The sequence below is a fragment of the Heloderma suspectum genome, chromosome 13 (genome assembly GCF_057233095.1).
Source record: "Heloderma suspectum isolate Gila_16-S chromosome 13, 16-S_ref, whole genome shotgun sequence".
Classification (NCBI taxonomy): Eukaryota; Metazoa; Chordata; class Lepidosauria; order Squamata; family Helodermatidae; genus Heloderma; species Heloderma suspectum.
Window position 1 is genome coordinate 32,824,936 of NC_139470.1, and position 22,434 is coordinate 32,847,369.

Here is a 22,434-nt window from a genome sequence, read left to right on the forward strand (position 1 = left end):
TAAATAAATAAATAAATAAATTTACATGGTGGACAGAGACATTTTCACATGATGAAAACCTAAAATGACTGCCCATGTTGGTAGTTAACCTCATTTTTCTAAAACTATAAGCAGGGCTGCTTTGATTTAAATGGCTTCTCTGAAAGACTCAATTTTAATTATTTAAATCACTAGTGAGGAAGATTCTATTTAATCATTTTTAGTACACTTACATTATTGTTTAATATAACCTTAATACATATTCAGAGATGTAGGTTTCAGTAGAAAGTAGTGGAGGATACATGCAGCAGAAGTTGCCTCAAGAGTCAGGACTGCATGAATATGTTTTGTTCACTTTTGGTTTCACTTTCCATGCCCCTCCCCTATTTTATTTATTTATTTATTTATTACATTTATATCCCGCCTTTTTTCCTCCAAGGAACTCAAGGCAGTGTACATAATCCTCCTCATCCATTTTATCCTCACAACAACAACCCTGTGAGGTGGGTTGGGCTGAGAGTCTGTGACGGGCCCAAAGTCACCCAGTGAGCTTCCAGGGCCGAGTGGGGACTAGAACTCGGATCTCCTGACTCCCAGTCCAGCACTCTAGCCACTACACCACACTGGCTCCCTTGCATTTATATCCAGACTCCTCCTCCTTGCTCAGATCTACTCTATCTCCCCAAATTCTCTATTCATTGACCTTCTCTGCCTTTGCACTTGGAGAGTGGCAAGCCCTTGTGTGAGAGCGAGTGAGCACTTCTGTACACCACCTGCAGTGCAGAATAGGACTTATCAGGTTATCTCCCATCTCTATAAACTGCTGTTAACATATTCACAGAATATAATTAGGACTTGCATAATTAGTATTCATGATGATCTCTTTGACCTAGGCTTTTTTTTTTACTAATTATTTTAAGAAAATGTCAAAATCTGATTTAAATTTTAAAAAAATCTAAATTTTAAAAAATCCGATTTTTAAATTATTTTTTAAAAAGACATTGATTTTTATCAACCCTGACTGTAAGTGGAAATTTAGAATGCTTGTGGTGAGATTTAATTGTAACTATGTTATTTTGAAATGAAAGAGTAGTATTTTATTGATGATTTTTTAAAAATCCAATTAAAATTTTTAAAATCTTAATTTTTTTAAACCATTCATTTTTATCCACCCTGATTCCCCCTTTCATGTAATACTGTAATACAAGGTCACCCAATGAAACTGACTGGTAATAGGTTCAAGATAACTGAAAAAAGGTCTTCATGCAACACACATTGGGGGTGCAATCCTGTACTTTAATTATGCCAGCTGAGGGGCAAGAGCAGCCTTCCCCAACCTGGTGCCCTCCACATGTCCTGGACTGCAGTACTCATCATCCTGAGCCAGTGGGCATACTGGACTGGGATGGTGGGAGTCCAGTATGCCCACTGGACAGTATGCCCACTGGACAGTATGCCCACTGTAGTCCAACACATCTGGAGGGCACCAGGTTGAGGTAGGCTGGGCAACAGCATATGGCAGAAGCCCTACTGTGCTGCTATAACAACAGATACACTGCCAGCATTCCTTGCAGCTGTTGTGCCCGCAGAATAGCTAAAACGAGACGGAGTGTTGGCTGGTATGGGGAGGAGCACACTTCTCCCTTATCCTGTACCCCTTCAGTCCATGCCCCGTCTGATAGCACACCTGAAGAAGTATTCCCCACTCAACAGGCCTACACCCAGTGCAAGGAAATTCCCTCCTACAGAGTTCAAAGGGAAGGGAAAGAAATACCCTCCTCCTCGTCAATGACTCTCCCACCCATATCACTACCACTCAGTCACAGCACACCACCAACCAGCACAGGAAGACCACAACTCGGGGACGGGCTCTCCCTCAGGCTGCAGACACTCAAGGGAACTCTGGTGAAGGCAATTATGGAGAAAGGGTACTTTGCACAAGCAGAGTGGCCTCACAACACACTTGAGCATATTGCTAACACTTCTCTGCCTAGAACCCTAAACAAGGACCTCACAATGGGATTCCAGACATAAACACCCAATACCAGCCTTCACTCCACTCCAGCAACTGGAGATACGAGGAGAGAGCACCCCACAGAGATAAGCAAGGGAAGGCAGAAACCATCCTACAAAGTAAAAGTGCAATGCTGCATATGGCTCCCCCAGCACCTTTGCCCTATATGACTGCTGTGTCTTGTCTGAACTGTATTGTGCAAAGAGGGGGGGTGCACTTCTCCCAACACAAAGGTAAGCTCTCTGTTGGCAAAGGCTGCATTCCAACCACTGCCACTGCTGGCCAAACACTCATGAGCACCTTTGCCTTGCAGGTTCACAGTCCAAACAACTGGAGCTGAACAAGCTGTTCCATTACAACCATCAAGGGGAAAGCATATTCAGTCACTGCAGGCTCCCCCTCCCCTCCCAGGATGAAGCATCACTCCCTTCTCTCTCTCAAACACCTTCTTGCATCCAGATCCAGAGACTATGTTCCAGCTCCTCACTACTGCTTGTTAGTCTCTCTGGGCCTATTCACATGCACACAGAGGAAGGGTGGTTACGGGAACTACGGGGGGGGGGGGGCAGCAGAACCACTACACATGGGCTTGTCAGATGGCCAGGAACCACACAGCGCTGTGTGGTTCCACTACCCCCCAATCCACAGTTAGCTGGCAAAATTACTAGAGTGGTTTGCTTGCATCCCAATGTCCTCCATGGCACAAATGGGCTCCCAGCAGCCGCTCTAGTGTCCCAAATAGCCACGTGACCATCAAGAAAGTCTGCGGTGGCTGGAGTGTTGCTCGCAGTGGTCCTCCAGAGCCAGTTTAAGGCACTGGGGAGCCCGCCACATGTAACAGTGAGCCGCTCCAGGGCCCCTTAACCCTTCTGCTGGGGGTGGTTACCCAGGGTGGCTTAGTAACCATGTGGAACATGGTTTTCTCCCCCCACATGACATGCTAAGCCACCATAGTTACCGGAAATTCCCCAACCACCATGGCTCAGCATGACATCTGAATAGGCCCTCTGTGTATCTCCCTTGGCTCTCTCCAGGCTGCTCTCCAGGCCCCATCCTACACCACATTCTGTGCCGACCTCATGGGAAGATCTATCCCATGACCAGCAGCAGTGACAGGGATGCTTCTGGCTGTTCCTCTGTAGGGCTAACAACCTACTTGCTAAAGGCTCACTCCTGCACCCTTACAAGCTCCATGACAGCAAGTCAAACAGATGAAGGTGTTCCTGACCTGAAGGTTGTGTCATAAAGGGCGCAGATGATACCACCCTAATGTCAGAAAGCGAAGAGGATCTCAAGAGCCTCTTGTTGAGGGTGAAAGAGGAGAGTGCAAAAGCTGGTTTGAAACTCAACATTAAAAAAACTAAGATCATGGCATCTGGCCCCATCACTTCCTGGCATACAGAAGGGGAAGAAATGGAAGCAGTGACAGATTTTATTTTCTTGGGCTCCAAGATCACCGCAGATGGTGCTGTAGCCATGAAATTAAAAGACGCTTGCTCCTTGGGAGGAAAGCTACGGCACACCTAGACAGCATAGTAAGAAGCAGAGACATCACCTTGCCGACAAAGGTCCGTCTAATCAAAGCTATGGTTTTCCCAGTAGCAACATATGGCTGTGAGAGCTGGACTATATGGAAGGCTGAGTGCCGAAGAATTGATGCTTTCGACCTGTCGTGCTGGAGAAGACTCTTACGAGTCCCCTGGACTGCAAGGAGGTCAAATCAGTCAGTCCTAAAGGAAATCAACCCTGAGTGCTCATTGGAAGGACAAATACTGAAGCTGAAGCTCAAATATTTTGGCCACCTAATGCGAAGAGAAAACTCCCTGGAAAAGACCCTGATGCTGGGAAAGACTGAAGGCAAAAGGAGAAGGGGACGGCAGAGGATGAGATGGCTAGACAGCATCACCGATGCAATGAATATGAACTTGCGCACACTCTGGGAGAGAGCGGAGGACAGGAAGGCCTGGCGTGCTCTGGTCCATGGGGTTACGAAGAGTCGGACACGACTTAACAACTGAACAACCACAACTTGCTGCCCTGCTGTCAGTAGAGCCACTGCCCAAGGCACGGATCCCTACTGGGCTGACTGGGCAGCGTCTCCACGTGTGTCTTCTCCTTTCGTGATCTATTCCATCCTAGATACTGTCCAATAAAGGTCCTGACTTTGCCACCTGTGTTTCTGTGTTGTAGGAAGTGGTAAGGAGCGTTTCCTCCACCTTAGCAGGGCCTGGCTTCAGCTGGGAAGGCCAGTGATCCTTCCATGGCCGGCGTGCTCAGGGTGCCTGGACTGCGAGGGGGCACTGGTGCTGCTGCCAAGGCACAGAAGGCAGCCGGGAGGAGAGGGAGGAAGAGCCAATGAGGGGAAGGGGCAACGAGGCCTGCTGGGAGACTACCAGGCAGGGCTGGCTTACAGGCAGAAGTGCGGAGGGGCGGGTCACGGATGCCGCTGGGCGACGGGCAGGCCCCCAGCAGGCGGCTGCCGCAGGGGTGAGAGAAAGGGAGAGGCCGTTCCTCTCCGCCCCACCCGGAGACGGCGCAGCCACGGAGGCTCCGCAGCGCGCCTGCCCAGCCTTCGGCAACACCCTCCGCTCAGCGCGAGAGGGACGCGGCCGCAGCCGAACTCTGCCCGCTGCGGCCGGACGCGCCGGGGAGCGGTCGCAACGCTCCCTGCAGCCGGCCCGCGCGCGGGCCGGGCGATGCGCGGCGAGCGCCCAGAGGGGCGGCTGCCCGCGCGCGGCACGCGCCAGGCCCCGCCCTGGCGGGCCGCGCCGCCCCTCCGGCGGGGGCTCCTCCGTCGTGGGGTCCCGCACGGGGCCTCAGGCGCCCAGGCGCGGGGTCTCAGGCCGCGCGCCCCGCCCGGCCAGCGGCCAGCGCCGGGGGGGACGCGCGCGCGCGGGCCCGCGACTCTCCGAAGGCCGGCGCGGCCGCGAGGGGGGGCGCGGCAAGGGCCCGCCGCCGCCCCATGCCGCCGCGCGCCAGGGCCCGCCTCGGCCGCCGCGCCTGCCCCGCTCGGCCGCCGCGCCGCACTCACATCTGGCTGACCAGCTTCTGCCTGAAGTTGGCGCTGCGCCAGTCGTTCTCCTCCATCCCGACGCGACGCGGAGGGCTCTGCCGCCGCCGAGGCCCGAATGACGGGCAGGCGCCGCCTCTTCCGGTGCCGGAAGTGCCTGGGAGCGCGCCCGCGAGCGTTCCGGCCGCTGCTTCCGGCGCAGGCCGGCGCAGGCAGTTCCGCCGCGGGGGGCGCCGCCCCCGGCCCAGGGAGGGCGCCCCGCGGGGGGCGGCGGCGGCGTCCTCCGGCGGCGTCTGCCCGCCGGGGGCGGAGGCCGCGCGGGCAGGCGTTGGGCCTGGGCGGCGGCGCGCGCGTGCGGCCGCTCCCTGCGAGCCGGGCCCCGCGTCTCTATGATTCCGGGCAGGTGAGGCCGGAAGAAAGCGCGGCGCGGGGGCGGTGAGTCCCGGTGCTCCTGAGCATGTGCAGAGCATTTTCCTCGCCGCGTCCCGCTCGTGGCACTGACGGGTGGGGTGCTTCGTCCTCCGCCCGCCCCTCCTGGCCCCGCCGGCGCCCTCCGGCCCTCAACGGCCGCGGCCCGGCCCGGCCGTGTGAGGAGCCGGCCCCGCGGGCGTGTCAGGGAGGCCTCCGTGGCCCCTGCCCCCCACCTCGCTCTTCCGCCCGCCGCGGGATGGGGACCCTGGGATCAGGGGTCGGGGGGCTTTCAGCCTTTCCCTCCTGCGGCCCAGATTGGGCCTGCAGCTGACATTGCCAAAAAGCGGTCCATCGAAACAAATGGGTCCCTTTTCAACCGCGTAAATTGCAGGTGCGGAGGGGGGCAATTTGGATCAGGGCTTCTCCCAACGAGGCGGAGTCTTAAACCAAGAACAAACCCTGGATTGTGGCTCTGGCTTGTTGGGAGAACAGCGAGCCGGAGATCGTGGTTTGGACCTGTCGCTAAACAAAGCTTGGACTGGGAGCCCCAGGTTTGCTCAGCTGCTGCGGCTGGCAGGAGGAGTCAAGCGAGAGAGCACCAGCGTGCTTGCCTGTTTATAGTACGCCAGAATTAAAGAAAAATCTGCCCTGCTGTAATGTGTGGACTGGGATGCAGGAGGAGAAAAATGCATAGGGCTGTCTTAGGCCTGTCTATTCAGAAGTAGGTTTTACTCTATTTGATGGGCTTTACTCCCAGGAAAATGTGTATAGGATTTCAGTTCCCAGATAAGGGGTGGGTGGGTCTTTTTTGTTTGTTTTTTTACTGTCTTGGTTGTTTTTCTCCTCCTGCTCTTTCCTTAAAAAGAAATGATACCTGAGTTCCTTCCCTGTGTAAAGTTATATACCATGGGGATTGGGAAGGGGGATGACGTTTTGGCTTGCATTGGTTAATTTCTGGAGCAAAGGAAAAGCATGCACAAGAAGTTGCAAGTTGATCTATCTGCTTGCTTGTTGGTGTTTTTCTTGGGCTGTTCCTTGGAGAGGGTGAAGTGGAGATGCCATCAATCTCTACTGACAGTTACTTTGATCGCCTCTCTCTCCAGGCTCTGCCAGGCAGATCTTTTAAATCTCCCACATGTGCTTTTCTCATGGTCTGGTGTGCGTGAAGGAAGTGTTTAAGCTATTTGGCTGTTGGAGTAGGGAGCTATCTCCCTCTTTCTCATTGGGACAGGAAGAGTTAAAGCTGAGGGAGGTTCCAAAAACATGGATTGTGTTTGACAGTTTTATTTTCAAAAAGAGGAAGATTTTTTGATGGAATTCTATGCATTTTTAAAACTCCAGGAGGGTGGGGGGGAATGTCTGGTTTGGGGACAGCGGGGAGAGAATTCTTCTTAACCTGACTGAATTAACCTGGTCTCTGAGTCTGATCAACTTTTCCTTCTCTGAAATGGCCTTTGGGGAAAGTTTTGTTACAGACTTCTTGCTGTAACATAGCTCATTTCTCTCTCTGGTGTTTTTAAGTGTAACTAGCCTTCTGTGAAATAGGCTCTGCCTGTTGTGACCCTTGGGTCTGCCTACCATTGACTGCGCTGCCCTCCACCCCACCAACCTCAGTTGGCACCGACTGCACTGATCACTGCACTAGATGAGATGTACTATCTTCCATTTTGTTCCCCATCCACCCAGTTTAGAGAGATCCTTTTGGGGCTTTTCTGCTTAAGAGATCTTCATACTTTGGCAAATTTTCAAATTTCATACTTCATACTTTGGCAAATTTGCAAATTTGCCTACTTTACTGTTCATCCCAACTCCAAATCATGAATAATAACATTTCTCTATTTCATTTCTATATGCCCAGTAGCCAAAGCTCTCTTAAACAGCAGTAGTTCCAGTAGAGCTCTTTGGTGTGCTTCCTGTTAACTTCTCTCCATTGCAAAGATTTATCAGTTTATTTCAGTCCACAAATCCTGCCTCTTATTCATTTCTGAGCCATAGGAAGACCTTTGTATCCCATTATTCAGAGGTAGAGAACTTGATGCCCTCCACCTGTTTATACTACAATTCCCATAGACTACAATTTGCCCATTGGTCATGCTGGCTGGGGCTGATGGGAGTTGTAGTAAAAAATATGGAGGCACCAGATGGCCTATGTCTGCAGTTTGGTTTTCTTTGGGAGCTCTGAATTCTTAGGGGCCTTCTCAGAATATGAATGTTGTAAGCCTCAGGGTGAGCTTCAAGCATCATATTCTCTGTTGTAGTTAAGAGTTGGCAGATTTTGCCTATTACAACCAAGGTTTTGAGTCAGAATGCTCAATTTCACCTCTGCTAATTGCTCCACAGGAAACCCAGGCTGTTGTGCAAGTGTCCTTTGAATTCCAGAGTGAATCTCCCTGGGATGGCGGAGGACCAGGAGCCAGCGCAGCCCCAAAATATGTCTCTAAAGCCTTTGGTCAAGGAGTGTTCCAGCAACACATACCGTAGTGCACAGCACTCCCAGACCTTGCTGAATGGGTTAGTCGCTCTCCGGGATAGCGGCATCCTCTTTGATGTCATCCTGCTTGTAGAAGGGAAGCCGATTGAAGCACATCGTATCCTTCTAGCTGCATCATGTGATTACTTCAGGTCTGCCCATAATAGAGCTAAAGTATGGTTGTGCATAAAACAGAATATTTGAAATGCAAATATTGGGGTTTCAAAATTGGCAGGTTCTGAAATCTACACACTTGACTATTACATTTCAAATTAGTTGCAGTCAGTTTATCAAATCTCAGCATATTTTGGAGGTTAAACATCCGTGCCTCAGCCCAAAACTAGAGTTGCCATTTCACATACTATATTAGCTGCAACCCACACAACAAGTTCCGTCTGCTTAAGCGGAATTTGCAGGCCAATCTGATGGTCCTGCTTACACCATGGCAATGTCAGCATTACATTGGTGTGATGTGTTCAGTTTTATCCAAGCAGTAAAGCAGAAAACAAAACCTCCCCTGTAGAAAGAGGGCAGCCAACACAGCAATACCAGCAGCTTCTCACAGTAGCCGCGGCACCTCCACTGTCATCCACCAATCATGAGATTGTTCACAGAGGATGCCCATATGCTAGCTGTGCAGGGGCTCTATCACTCAGAGCGCCAAAATGGTTGAATGTCCTGTGTTGATGTCATGGAACCCAGACCCCGTGTGCAGTTGGAGTGGATCACCATGAATCAATGAGTTCTTACCCCATCAGATCCTATCCCCCCCCCAGTACCTCCCCACAACCCCGTCCAGCAACCCTCACCTTGCTGGTCATCCACTAGCAAGCATGTGCATATGCAAGCCCTCTGCAAACCATCTAGTTGGTGGAATGAATGAGGCTGAAATGTGCCAAGTCCTATGCCCACAGCCCTAACAACTGCATGCACCTGGTGGGTCACTTCTAAAGATCCAAGTCTTCACTTATCCACAAATCTTGGTGGATGCCATTGGGCCAGCCACCATCTCAGCCCAACCGACCTCTTGGGTGCTTGCTGTGAGGCTCAAATGGATGATCTCTGCATATGGTGCATAAGCTCCTTGGAGAAAAGAGGGCAGCATACAAGAATTACCCATGGGATATTGTCCATAATCACTTTGGATCATGCACATGATGTGGAGGCAACATGCAAAGTTTCCTTTCTGGAAGAGTGACTGAAAGCAGCTCTTTCTTTTTGTAGGGGAATGTTTGCCGGCGGACTAAGAGAAATGGAACAGGAAGAAGTCCATATTCAGGGTGTATCTTACAATGCGATGTGTAAAATCCTGAACTTCATATATACTTCTGAACTGGAACTTGGCCTAAACAACGTGCAGGAAATACTAACAGCGGCCTGCCAGCTCCAGGTGAGAGTTGGCAGCTCCAAAGGAAGCACAGCAAAGGATCCCTCCCATAGGCAATATCATTATTAGACAAAGGATTTATAAGCCAGTTTTTAGGGCCCTCCAAAAGTGGCATACAAGAATAGTAGGATGCAAGTTAGCAATATGTAGGAAAGACCAGAGGAAGAAAGCTGATATAGACAGTTCTTTAGCTGTCTATATCAGACATTCTTTTTCTATATTCTTTTTCTATATGAGCCACTTGCAAGTGAGCCAAAAGCAGCCTTAGCAAGAGGTTTTTGAGTCATTCAAATCATTCAATTTGAATGATTGAGTGGTGGAGAAGAGGCTCAACTCCATCAGAATGGCATTCCAGAGTTGAGGAGCCACTACAGAGATGGTCCCATCCCATGTGCTCAATAACCTAACTGATCTTAAAGGTGGGCATACAAGCAGGGGTTCCAAAACAGATCTCCACACGTAGTGAAGGCAGTCCTCCATACAACCTGTCCCCAGACCATTTAGGACTTTGAATGTTAATAATAGCACTTTGAACTGGGCTTGAAACTGTACAGGCAGCCAGTGAAATTAGTACAAAATTAATATGTTCAAATTTCCTGGTCCCCACCAACATCTGGGTGGCTGCATTCTGCTCTATTTGAAGCTTCCAAACTGTTTTTAGAGCCAGGCCCACCTAAAGTGCATTACAGTCAACTAGTTTGGAGGTAACACATGGATGACTGAGGGTCAGGGTTTGGTGAACCACCCTAAGCGGATAAAGAGCCCTCTTGGCCAGGGCTTCTCCAAGTAGCAGCAAGTCCAGAGCACCACCAGGCAGGACGCCTGATCCTTCAAGGGCAGTACAGCCCTGCCTGAAGTTGGTTATACACCATAATCCAGATTAGCTAAATTCCCAATCCACAGAACCTTTTTCTGACCTTGGTTGAGTTTCAGTTTCCTTTAGCCATTTAGTATTATGGCTAAATACTAGTATTTACTACTAGTATTAATACATAATACTAGTATTATGGCTAAATAATAGTATTATGGCTAAATATGTTGGCTTGTCCGTTTAGCAAGTTCACAGCCAGCAGGTAGTGTTCTGGGGAAGTCTCTGTGCTGAATATACCAGGTGGCCCAAAAGGAAGTATACAGTTGTTTAGAATGTTGATGGGAGAAGGAGAGAATGTGTGAATAGAAGATGTGTGGGTGGAGTCAGAATGACAATTGAGAAGAGGGAGTGACGGGGAGTGACAGTTGATGGAATACATTTCGAGCACTTACGAGATTAAACAGTGTTCAAGAAATGTAAATGTAATAAACAATGTAATAAAATGCAAATAAACTATACTGTATACCTACTTTTGGGCCACTCTCTACAGTCACCACAAAATTGATCCCAGATCAGCACTTTGCTCCTAGACTTCTGCCTTTGCTCCACATCTGTCCCCCATGGAATAAATATTTCCAGGAAAGGGATCTTGGGTATGTGGTAGACAGATGGCTGAAAACGTCAACACCATGTGCAGCTGCTGTGAAAAGGGCAAGTCCCGTTCTGGGGATCATGAAGAAAAGAATCAAAATTAGAACTGCCGATATCACAGTACCTTTATACAAATCTGTGATGCAACCACACTTACTGTGTGTGCACTGTTCTGGTCACTGCACCTAAAAGGGGATATTGTAGAGCTCCAAAAGTTGCAGAAAAGTACAACCAAAATGATCAAGGGCTGGAGCATCTCTGCTATGAGAAAAGGTTACAATATTTGGGGCTTTTCAGCTTAGAAAAAAGGCAAGTATGCGGGGCAGGGAGTGGGGAACATGATAGAAATGTATCGAATTATGTGTGGTATGGAGAAAGTGGATAAGGAGATATTTTTCTCCCTCAAAATGCTAGAACCTACTGGGGTCATTCAATTAAACTGAATGGTAGGAGATTCAAGACAGACAATAAGAAGAACTTCACACATCGCATGGCTGTGCTATGGCACTTGATTCCTCAAACTGGATGGCTGGCCACCAACTTGAATAGTTTAAAAGGGGAGTAAACAAATTCATGAGTAGCCATGGCTATCAATGGCTACTAGCCAGGATGGCTATATAGAACCTCCAGTACCAGAAGCAATGTGCCTCTCCGCGCCAGTCGCTTGGGAACATGAGCCAGGAGAGCACTGTTCAGCTCATGTTCTTTCCATAAGGGCGGATAAAAATCAATGCTTTTTAAAAATTGGATTTCAAACATTTTTAATTAAAAAATATTAAAAATCTCTCAAAAATAAGTTACTATTAAACTTCATAAATATGCTACATATACAGTCTCATAAAAATGAAGTTACCTCCCAATCAGACATGGACATCTCAGTTATTCACCTCATGAAAATGACTGACTACATAAGGACACAAGAAGAGCCATGCCGAATCAGACCAAGTCTGTCTAGTCCATCATTCTGTTGACACAGTGGCCACCCGGCTCCCTGTGGAAAACCCACACATGGCAGGAGTGCAGAAGCACCCTCCCAACCATGTTCTCCAACACCTGGCATACTAGCAGCTCTTGCTTCTTGAAAGTTCTGGGCTTTCAGTTTCTCCGCCACATGTGCAAAGATACAGATCAGATGGGATTATTATTGTTCTGTGCTTATGTGATGGTGGCGTTGGGCCAAGCAAGGCAGAGGAGTTAAGACAGAAAGACAATATAGCACAGTAGATAAAAACCTGATGCTTAAAAAAATCAGATTTTTCCTATTTAATTTTTTTTCTGTTCAGTTACTATCAAACCTTCCTTTGACTTATCAGTCACGGGCATTTCATTTTTGTTTGCTGCTTTTCTTTTTTTGTGAGGGTGAGGCTGGGCCTAGATAGCGTGAAGCAGGAAGGAGCAACACTGGAAAGAAAAGGCGAAGATAACATCACCCAGCGTTTATCTTTCTGTATTCATATACTAAGGCTATAATCCTGTACCCATTTACATGGGAGTAAGGCCCACTGAACTCAGCAAAACCTATTTCTGAGTAGACTTGTATAGGATTGTGCTGGACATTTTTCTTATGACTAGCAACCATGAAGTTATCTTGGGTGCTGGTCATAAGAAAGACGTATATGGGAATATTTTAGTGACATTTCCCCTATAGGTAAAAAGAAACCATTGCTTCTAAGCCTGCTTCTAAGAATGAAACAATGTAAATAATACTCTCTTTAGCTGTAAATTGGCATGGCGTAGTGGTCAGATCTGCACCATTGTTCACGAAATATATGAATTTCATATATGAAATATATGAATGATATATGAATATAGCAATGTGAAACCTGATTTAAATGGATCTTCTTTTCTTGCTGATTTAAACCATGCTTTAAATTGGTGATTTAAATGGTCTTTATTTAAATCAATACACCCTGTTTCCCATAGGCATCTTGTTGGCCACTGTGGGAACAGAATGCTGGACTTGATAGGCCTTTGGTCTAATCCAGCACTTCCAGCTCATATATTTGTTCTTAACCACATCAAAGCTTGCAAATTAAGTAAATCTTGACCACCCTTATGTATTTTGTTAACAGAATGTGGCTATGGAATTTGGGGGAGTGTGTGTGTGTGTGTGTGTGAGAGAGAGAGAGAGAGAGAGAGAGAGAGAGAGAATTCTGCAGGCTTAGCGTGGCTTCCAGTCATCTTGCAGGTTGGGACTGGATTCCTCTCATAGTTCATTTCTGTACACCTGTGTCAGGGAAGCTCCTGTGCTTTCCCCTTCATAGATCCCTGAGGTCATCAAATTCTGCTGTGAGTTCCTTATGTCCTGGGTGGATGAGGAGAACATCTTGGATGTGTACAGACTCGCTGATCTCTTTGACCTGACCCACTTGAGTGAGCAACTGGACTCCTACATTCTGAAGAACTTTGTTACTTTCTCAAAGACCGAAATGTACCGCCAGCTTCCCCTGGAAAAGGTCTGCACCCTCCTCAGTAGCAACTTCTTAGAGGTCAGCTCTGAGAATGAGGTCTACGAAGGGGCCCTCTTTTACCATTACACACCCGAGCAAGTGGAGATGGATCAGGTCTCCTTGATGGAGCCTCCCAAGCTACTGGAGACGGTCCGTTTCCCCTTGATGGAGCTCCAGACCCTGCAGAGACTCCATGACAAGCTGAGCCTGTGTCCATTAAAGGAGACAGTGGCCAGTGCACTGACATACCACAAGAATGAGTGCCTCCAACCGGTGCTTCAGAACGTGCACACACAACTGAGGTCGGAGTTCCGCTGTGTGGTGGGCTTTGGGGGGATGCATTCGACCCCCTCCACAGCTCTCAGCAACCAAGCCAGGTACTTGAACCCCTTGTTAGGAGAATGGAGGCACTTCACAGCAGCCTTGTCCCCCAGGATGTCTAACCAGGGAATTGCTGTTCTCAACAACTTTGTATACTTAATTGGGGGAGATAACAATGTACGCGGCTTTCGAGCAGAATCCAGATGCTGGAGGTAAGAGGAACCGCTTCTGATAGCCTTTTAATTTTCTGGCATGTGCTTGTGTTCAGTGGGCCCGTTGAATACAGTGGGTCATACTTCTGGGTGAGCTGCATAGGATTGTTCTGTTAATCAGACAGCTGTTTTCTTGAGACCCTCATGAGAGCCAATGAGGAACAACTCAGTAGTCGTCTTGATCCCTTGTTCAGGAGATGTTCCAAAACACCAAACCCAGCCTGGCTGACTGGGAAGGGAGGCGTTTCCATGCACTCGTGCCTTGTGCTGTCCAAAAGTGCCGTCAGCTTCAGTGGACAATGGTTTGTAAGCTCCGAAAACAAGTTTCAGCTCTGATGGTTACCTTGTCCTTCTTCCCGCTCAGAATGACACTGTGTGCTTAAAACGCTGAAGTAGCCCAGACAGAGGAAGTAGCAGCCGGCCCCAAAAGACCACCCAGCGAGTGTGACGGCTGAGCAAAGACTGGCCTGGTTTCCCACGTCCAGATTCACCACTGGTTGCAGAGGCTGTGCATAGCTCTGTATCCTTGGTGAAAACTCTCGCATGCTCTCTGAGTTGTCGTGGTCCTTGCATCTGTAAAATGGGGATAATTTTGGCAGCACATGCCTAGTAGTCCTCGCAAATAGATTGATGTTTGCTAAAAGATTGAACTATATCTGTAACACATTAAGCCAAAGAAGGTGGAGCTTTACCCGGATAATGAGGAGGGAAAGCCAACCAGGGCACAAATACTTCCTCATTTTGGAACATAGTTGCTGCTCAACACATTTACATATGGGGTGAGGGTGTGGAGACTGTTCATCTTCAGTGAATGTGACCCTAGAAGATGATATTCCTCACTCTGCCTATTAAAGGCAAGAGATCACGTGGCGAGTGCAGCAGCTTCAGTGCTGTGCTGCCTTCCATAAAGCACAGCTGGTGGCCCTTCTTCAGAAGCCCTCGAGAGCCCTGGGACCAGGGGCAGGAAGGTCCTGGGATGACTTGCAGGTGTCACACGTTCCTTGTCTTTGCAAGGTATGACCCACGACACAACAAGTGGTTCCAGATCCAGTCCCTCCAGCAAGAGCACGCAGACCTCTGCGTCTGTGTTGTGGGCGAGTACATCTATGCCGTGGCGGGACGGGACTACCACGAAGACCTGCGGACGGTGGAGAGATACGACCCCTACACCAACAGCTGGGGATATGTGGCGCCTCTCGGGAAGGAGGTAAGGAGGGCATTGCCCTGACCTAGGCCACTGCTGATGGCTCCCTCAGAGGTCCCAGGCGTCTTTTCCCCGAGTGCCGTAAGAAAAGGACTGCTCACGCTGTGTCTTGCTGGCAAATATCCCAGGGATCTCTTGCTGGCCCATCTGGGCACCCCAGAGCGTGGTGCTGGGTGAACCTGTGATTGGACCCAGCAGCCAGGGGTGACATTGTGGCTGGTGTTTCCCACAGGGGTGTGTGGGAGGCCAGAGGCCTGTCAGCCCAGACCTGTCTGCAGGGCCAAAGGGGTGATAACCTCACGCGGAGGCCCTGTTGGTGCAGAGCACCCTTGTGCCCTGCTCCGAGAGGAACAGCTTGGGCCTGCTTCTTGGAATGGGAGTGGATCGTGCCACCTGTGCTCTTCTGCAAGGGGCTGGGGAAGCACTTCTGATCCCTTGGCACCAGCATCAGGGGTGGGCACCTGCCTGGGGCCAGACGGTCAAGGGCCTGGTCCAGCCTAGCCCCTGCTGCCACAGCTGCTGTGAGGATGCAGCAGCAGCTGCGGTGGCAGCTCCTCCCAGCCCAGCTGGCCCACTGCCAAGAGGAAGTGCCGCGGCAGCCAGGTGGAAGAGTGCGCAGGGGCCAGGTGTTGGTTTTGAAAGCATTCCCCCCCCCCCCAGTATGCCTTGAGTAGCAGTGATCTGGACCCGTTGGACGCTGCTGGGAGGAGGCAGTGAAGGCCCAGGACCGGCAAAGGGGTGGTCTTTTCGCTGCTCTTGTGCTCTCATTGACTGTCCGCCCCCAAGGGCAGCATCTGATTGGTTTAAATCGCTGCTACTCAGGACCCAAGGGCGGGGGAAGTTTTGCTTTCAAAAGGAGTGGCCAGACCCTTCTGACTTTCCCAGCCACCTGCCATGGGGCTTCCTTTTGCCAGCTGTCACCGGGGTTTGCAAAAAGGGGGGGAGGGATGGGGGTGGCAGTGGCATGCAGGGGGGATCTCGGGGGGTGTAAGTGGGGCCAGTGGCAGCACTGTGGCAAGGGCCCCCTGGAAGGTAGCACCGGCTCTGCACCTGATGCGGAGGATTTTCCCTGATCTGTACTAGTGGAGGTGGCATGGCTAGGACCGCCCCCCCCCACACATTATTTATTCATATGTTTAGGGATTTGTACCCTGCCCTTTGGACAATTCCTGGAGTGTCTGACCATACAAAAACAAGACCATTTAAGACATATCAAACCAAGCAATCTCAAAGCACCAAAATCTACAAAGAGCTGCACCAGACCGTCGACAGGCATAGCAAGCTAGCTTGAATTAAAAGGGCTGGAAAAGGGCACAATATTTGCATGGTGCCTGCAGGATAGCAAGGGCAGTGCCAGGCCTGCTGTCCCTGGGGAGGCCATGCCAGAGTCGGGCAGTGCTGCAGAGCAGGCCCAAGCTGTTCCCACTTTGGCCACGTTGGGCTGGATGATGCACAGCATTTCCCTCCCTGCTTTCTGTACCTAGGAGAAGCACAGAGTTGGAAGGGGCCATCGAGCCCACCACCCCGCTCGGTGCAGGAACCCAGTTTAAAGCATCCCCGACAGGTGGTTGTCCAGGCTCTGCCTGGAGACCTCCAGCAACAGAGAGCCCGCCCTCACCCGCTGGTTCTGCTGTCTGGCTGCTCTGACCATGAGCAGAATTTAGCAGACTTGACTTCCTCTCACAATTCTGTGTATTAAATATCTGCATAGATTTGCTTATTCTAAATAATTGTAGTAGCTGCTTCATCTTCTGCCTTGACATCTACCAAGAATGTCTTTCAGACTTGCTGCAACATTCACTTTCCTAAGCATAGTGCTGGGCTGGGGGAGGGGATTTCTAGCCTTTCTGGTTGCAGAAATGTGGAAATAAATGGCAGCCAAGAACTGGAGAAGGGAGGATTCTGGGGGCTTGGGGGCTTCTGTGCATTGCAGAGGGTGTTCTCCTCTCCCCTGGCTACTGGTCCTCCCTGACTGGTAACCTACCTCTACTTCCATGCCCTTCCTTCTGTCAGTATTTTGCTTTGCTGAGAGAAAAAAATGCTCTGTCTGAACCTTGCAAACAGAACTGTGTAGAATAAGCAACTCCATGCAGAGGCCGCATTCGCACAACACAGCAGCCCATCATAGGTGGCAAGCTGTGCACTGTGGGTTGTTTTGTGAACAAGCCACGGTGTGTGGTTTGCGCAAGCAACAGACAAGCAAGGTTGTCGCGGGTTGTTTCCGCCCTCAGTCCGCCAGCTGGTTCTGCCCTACATCCCAGGGGACTGGGTGGCAGAGCCTGTCTTGTCTGCTGCCAAGTCCCCCATCACCGATAGCCATCACAGTCAGAGCCCCCCACCACCACTTTTTTCTTTTGCGCAAACTCGGGGCCAGAAAAATTCTTTCTGAATTTTCCCTGCCCCGTGGAATATGCATAAATGCCCCTTTTAAAAAAAAATTGCATTTTCGGAGTTGCGCAAGTGCTTAACTCCAGCTGTCAGAAATATACAGGCTTGCCTTGCCTGGAGCCTAGTATGTTCGAGCTGTCAAACACACAAGGTAATAGGCAAAGCTAGACTTTATAGAGGCTGGTTTGATAGCCCTTGACAGTTGACAGGTGGGGAAATGGGGTGTAGATCACCCCTTAGCAAGGTTATCCCCAGGGTGCAACGAGTTGCCCTGAACCTTGTTTGAATCCCCACTTCCCAGAGGCCCCAGCAACTGTTTTGCATATAGAAGTGCATCCCCCCCTCTTTCACTCCTGATCGTAGTAGCTGCTTCTAGTTTGCAATTAGGAGAGGAAAACGGGGTGGCGTGCACTATGGCAAAGAGGGTCTTTATCAAACAGATCTACACAGCACTTCCCTTTTCCCTCAGCAACCTTTGACAGCTGTCGGATGTAGCTAAGGGAAAAGAGAACAAAAAAGGGGTGGCAGGCACCTTTCTGTGAAAAAGAGGTGTTGCTGACTCGGGGTGGGGTGGTCTAGAAGGGGGCACCCCCAATGGTCGGGGCAACACATGAAACCCCAGGGACTCCCTGTGTAAGTGGGTAATCTCAGCTCTTTGACAGGTGGGGAAAAGTGCTCAAGGTCACTGCTTACCCAGGTGATCCCAAGGATTTCAAAGGTTGCCCTGGCCCTTGAAGATTCCCCCCTCTAGTTCACCCCTCCCTGAGTCAGCACCAACAGTGTGTCATAGAAAAGTGCCCCCCATCCTGTTTTTTGCGCACAATCACAGTAACTGCTTCTAGTTTGACAGCAGTCATACTAGAAGCAGTTACTGCATTTTGAAGCAAATAACAGAGTAGCATGTTGGGTACCCTGAAAAACAGTTGCTGGGAACTTGGGCAAGTGGGGATTCTTAGCAGGGTACTGCCAAGGTTCAGGGTAACCCCTTGAATCCTGGATATAATCTTGCTAAAGGGGTGATCTACACCTTATTTCCCCACCTGTCAACTGTCAAGGGCTATCAAACCAGCCTCTATACAGTCTAGCCTTGCCTGTTATCTTGTGTGTTTGACAGCTCAAACATACAGGGCTGCAGGCAAGGCAAGCCTGTATATTTCTGACAGTCGAAGTTGCACATTTGCGCAATTCTGAAAATGCAAATTAAAAGGGGGGCATTTGCACACATTCCACAGGGCCAGGAAAATGCAAAATAAATTCCCTGTCCCATTTTTCCGCAAGGAGAGGAAAATGATATTTTTTAAGGGCTCCACAATCAGAGCAGGGACAGGGGATCAGTGGGACGAAGGGGGCCTATGACAGCCCCTCCAAAGTGGTGTTTCGACACAGTTGGAGAGCTGTCATTGGCAAGAGGAAAGGAGTACTACACACAGCTTGGCTGCAATCATTCAGGAAGAGTGGCAGAAGTTTCTGCCGCTCTTGCTAAGCAGCTTGCGGACTGATGCCCTTTACCCACAATGGGTTGACATGCCTGGGTTTGGATAACACAACCTCCCATTGTGGGTAAAACAACCCCAACAACAGCCCATGGGTTATCAGGACGAGTTGTTTCCGAAAAATAACCCACCCTGCAGAAAGCCATCCAGGTTCGGACAACACGCTAACCCACCATGGGTTGTTCCAGACAACAACACACAATAGGTTGGCATGTTGTGCAAACCCAGTCAGATATTTAATACACAGAATTTTGATAGCAGAATTTAGCACAGAGCTGGCACAGCATCAGAAAGTGTTGAGGAAGCAAACTGATCATATGAAATAAGAATTCCACAACCCTGTACTGCTTTACTAACAAAGCACACTTTGCATGCCTGTGTTTTTGTTCCCTTTTCTAGCTATATAACAGACATAGATGTTTTTTGCAATGTGCCAAAGTCCCATACGATGACTTTCTGGGAGTGGCCCCCTCTTTTCTGTTTAGGACACTTTAGGGCCCTAAAAACAGTTGATTCTTCAGCTCTGTTTGTGTGCATGAGAGCGAGGGCCATATATGTGGGCAGGGAGAAGACAGAACTCCCTGTTGCTCTTGAATTAGATCTAGAAAGCCAGACTGCAATCATATGAATGAAGTGCAGGTAGCCTTATGCAAGAGCTGATTTTCACTGCTCTGAGAATTGCCAGTTAAATCCTTGGATTTTAGCTAACAATCCCATTGCGACATTGGTTGCTGAGGTCAACTGGCATTTCAGGACTGGTTTGGTGAGATAGGAGGAAATGCAGAGGACACAGTCTGCTACCTCTGCCCTCTTCTTGCATTCTCTTGTGGTGATGCAGGTGTACGCACATGCAGGCGCGGAGTTAGAAGGAAAGATGTACATCACCTGTGGGAGGCGAGGGGAGGACTACCTGAAAGAGCTGCATTGCTATGATCCTGCAGTCAATCGCTGGGACAGCTTGGCCGACAGTCCTATCAGAAGGGCCTGGCACGGGATGGCTGCGCTCCTGGGGAGGCTGTACGTGATTGGAGGAAGTAACAATGACTCTGGCTATAGAAGAGATGTTCACCAGGTGAGGCAATGCCCTGTCCAGGTATCTTGTATTTCCAGGTTGATGCATTGGTAATATGGTGCTCCCTCTTTATATCCAGGGCTGTGTTTATTCATGCAGTCTGCAGGTTACGGCAGAATTAGTTTCACTGCGGTATCCAGTATCCACTGCGGTATGCTTGGAAACCTCTTTATACGTTTCTGGTCCCAGGGGGAGAGGAGTAATTACAGCACTCCCACGGTGCTGCTAGCAGTCAGGTTTGGGAAGCTGCTCCAAATCTTCGTTTCTCTAACGGCTTGGCACTTTGTGTTGATCGTGCTTTCTTCCAGGTTGCCTGCTATAGCCCAAGCACTGCTCAGTGGACTACTGTCTGTCCTCTGCCTTCTGGACATGGTGAACCTGGCATTGCCATCCTGGGTCACATGATCTACGTCTTGGGGGGTCGATCTCATAACCGTGGGATCCGCATGGACTACGTCCACATCTATGATGCTGAGAGAGACTGCTGGGAAGAAGGTCCTCAGTTAGAGGATGATATTTCTGGGATGGCTGCCTGTGTCCTCACACTGCCAAGGGCTGTTCTGATGGATACCGAGGATTGGGCCTCTGACTGGCAGAATCACCCAAACGTTACTCCTGAGGTCATGTGTGTATTAGGGTGGGAGGAGTTTGATCATTTCAGTGACAACTAGTATGAGAGCTTTTTGCCCACTGCAAGTGAACCAGGTGATGTGACTTTCTGACTTTGTTGAGCCCCACACTTTTGCCACTAAGCCACACTCGCTGTGCAGCTGGAGCTGGCCTGGTCCCATTGGCAGTGGCCGAGCAGGGCTTGCTTCTGATGAAGCCCACAAACAGCTGCTGTGGCAGGCTCTGTGGATTTCTAACCAGGGTCATTTCTCCCAGATGCACGGGGGGCAGTTTGCGCTAGACGCGTGCTCAGGGGGCAAGGAGCTCACTGCCTCGACTTTCCAGAACAATTGTGTGTCTTCATGATCAGTGAATCCATATTTAAATATTTGCTGACTTGACAAAGCACGCTTTACTAAGACACCTTCAGTAACCTGCCAATAGAGCAAAAGCAACCAACGGACAGTCATGTGTGGAAGTTCTGTTCCCTTCAAAGCTTGCTTTGCTTCTCCACTCATAGCACAGACAGCAGTAAAGATCCAGTTCAGCTATTCCGTGAGCATCAACTGCTCAGCATGAAATCCCTTCCTTGGTCCTAATTCCAAAAGGCAGAACTGCCTTCCTGTGCACTCCTCCCTGTGGCTTCTCTGCCTTTTCCTGCTGCTCAGGCTAGTTGCTGCCAGCCTGTTCTAGCTGCTGTGTTTCCTACTGATGCATTCAGATGGAGAGCAAAGCACCAGTGTGCCTTCGGGGTGGGGGCTTTTGGCATTGTTTTGCACGTTTATTCAAAAAGATTGTATATCCTCCCCATATAGGTGAAATTGCCTTTCTCTCAACAGCCCCTCTAGCCTGAACAAAACCATGTTGTGTCTCACAAATTGAACGGTGGGGGGTGGGTGAAAACACACAGAATACACCCGAGTATTGGAAAGAGATACCAATCAGTGGAAACAAGGAGCTGTTTAAAGAAATGAGAAGAAATAAGATGGAGGAAGAGCCCATATAGTCCCATCAGGGCATCACCCTCTCCCCATCCCTTAGTTTTTCAGCTCAATTCATTTCACATTGTTTTCAGTTCCTCAGCAAAGGGTGGGCATAAGATGTCCTCTGTAGCACTAAGCATGTTTTGCATGAAAGCCAAGGAGCGGTCACTCTTTACTGCTTTTCAGTATGTCTCTGCCAGCAGATCTTCCTCCTGGTGTGTCCTGTCGCCTCACTGGTGCCCACCTTTGTTCAAGGAAAATCAGCACTTTGTTAAAGAGGTATTAAGCTTACTGCACTGTATGTTGTATGGGAAGCCATCTCCGCATAGAAACTCAAAATTTGCTGCCATTCCTATGTAGACATGCCAGTTTGTGGATTCAGGTGGCATTTTGGAGCGCCTCTTCGCAAGTAAATTGTTTTGGTTTGTACCTCATTGCTTCTCTGAGGCTGGACAAAGATATACTGTGGAGCAAATAAAAATGAAATGAAGCCAGCTGTAACACAGGAGGGCTTGTGATATGCCCTTATAGCTGATGGGTTACTTTGGCAGGACAATACACACCTCCAACACTCTTGGAGAAGCTGCAAAGTAGCTGTGATTTTGCTGAATAACACTCACCTGCCATGATCCTGTTATGTAAAAATGCTCAGCTGTACTGTATCAGAAATTCCCAATAACATTATAATCTTTTGTTGTTTGATTTTCTACTGTTCTCTGTGCAGTTTCATTAGATAATAAAATTCTTTAGAGCAGCTTATAAGCTTAGGGATACCTCATATCATATATCTGCATGATTGGGAGACTGTTCCTTGAAGATACACAGCCATGTTCTCTCCAATCAAAACATTCATTTTTGTGCAAAAGGTGTTAGCCCATAATGACCTCAGGTGACAATGCCCTCTGCACCCTACACTAAGGGTTTGAGGCCACCCCAAATCATACACTCACACATCCAGGAGGGCACTCT

At 49.4% G+C, this 22,434-nt stretch overlaps 2 protein-coding genes across 10 annotated transcripts in view; one reads left to right on the plus strand and one right to left on the minus strand.

Annotated features, from left to right (window-relative positions):
- MED15 (mediator complex subunit 15) overlaps positions 1–5,149 on the minus strand; it is a 61,063-nt gene extending 55,914 nt beyond the window's left edge. For all 4 annotated transcript variants that reach the window (XM_084819949.1, XM_084819950.1, XM_084819952.1 and 1 more), the window contains exon 1: positions 5,025–5,149. In XM_084819949.1, coding sequence (XP_084676075.1) covers positions 5,025–5,080 — 56 coding nt within the window. In that variant the 5' untranslated portion in view covers positions 5,081–5,149. The remainder of the gene's footprint in view (positions 1–5,024) is intronic.
- A 101-nt stretch (positions 5,150–5,250) lies between these two features.
- KLHL22 (kelch like family member 22) lies at positions 5,251–21,966 on the plus strand. 6 transcript variants are annotated; one of them, XM_084819954.1, is made up of 7 exons: positions 5,251–5,406; positions 7,755–8,036; positions 9,109–9,274; positions 12,998–13,716; positions 14,731–14,923; positions 19,640–19,873; positions 20,182–21,966. In XM_084819954.1, exons 1-7 carry the CDS (start codon positions 5,393–5,395, stop codon positions 20,542–20,544), a joined length of 1,971 nt encoding a protein of 656 aa, XP_084676080.1. In that variant the 5' UTR covers positions 5,251–5,392; the 3' UTR covers positions 20,545–21,966. The 6 variants fall into 6 exon arrangements, with proteins under 6 accessions (XP_084676080.1, XP_084676081.1, XP_084676084.1 ...); XM_084819955.1 differs by having other exon boundaries at positions 5,270–5,438; XM_084819958.1 differs by having other exon boundaries at positions 5,270–5,438; positions 12,998–13,560.
- The last annotated feature ends 468 nt before the right edge of the window (positions 21,967–22,434 follow it).

Coding starts and splice junctions, on each gene's coding strand:
- KLHL22 (XM_084819953.1), top strand. CDS start 6,071: ATGTGTGGACTGGGATGCAGGAGGAGAAAAATGCATAGGGCTGTCTTA. Junction 9,275..12,997: donor CAGCGGCCTGCCAGCTCCAG/GTGAGAGTTGGC, acceptor TCCCCTTCATAG/ATCCCTGAGGTCATCAAATT. Junction 14,924..19,639: donor TGGCGCCTCTCGGGAAGGAG/GTAAGGAGGGCA, acceptor GTGGTGATGCAG/GTGTACGCACATGCAGGCGC.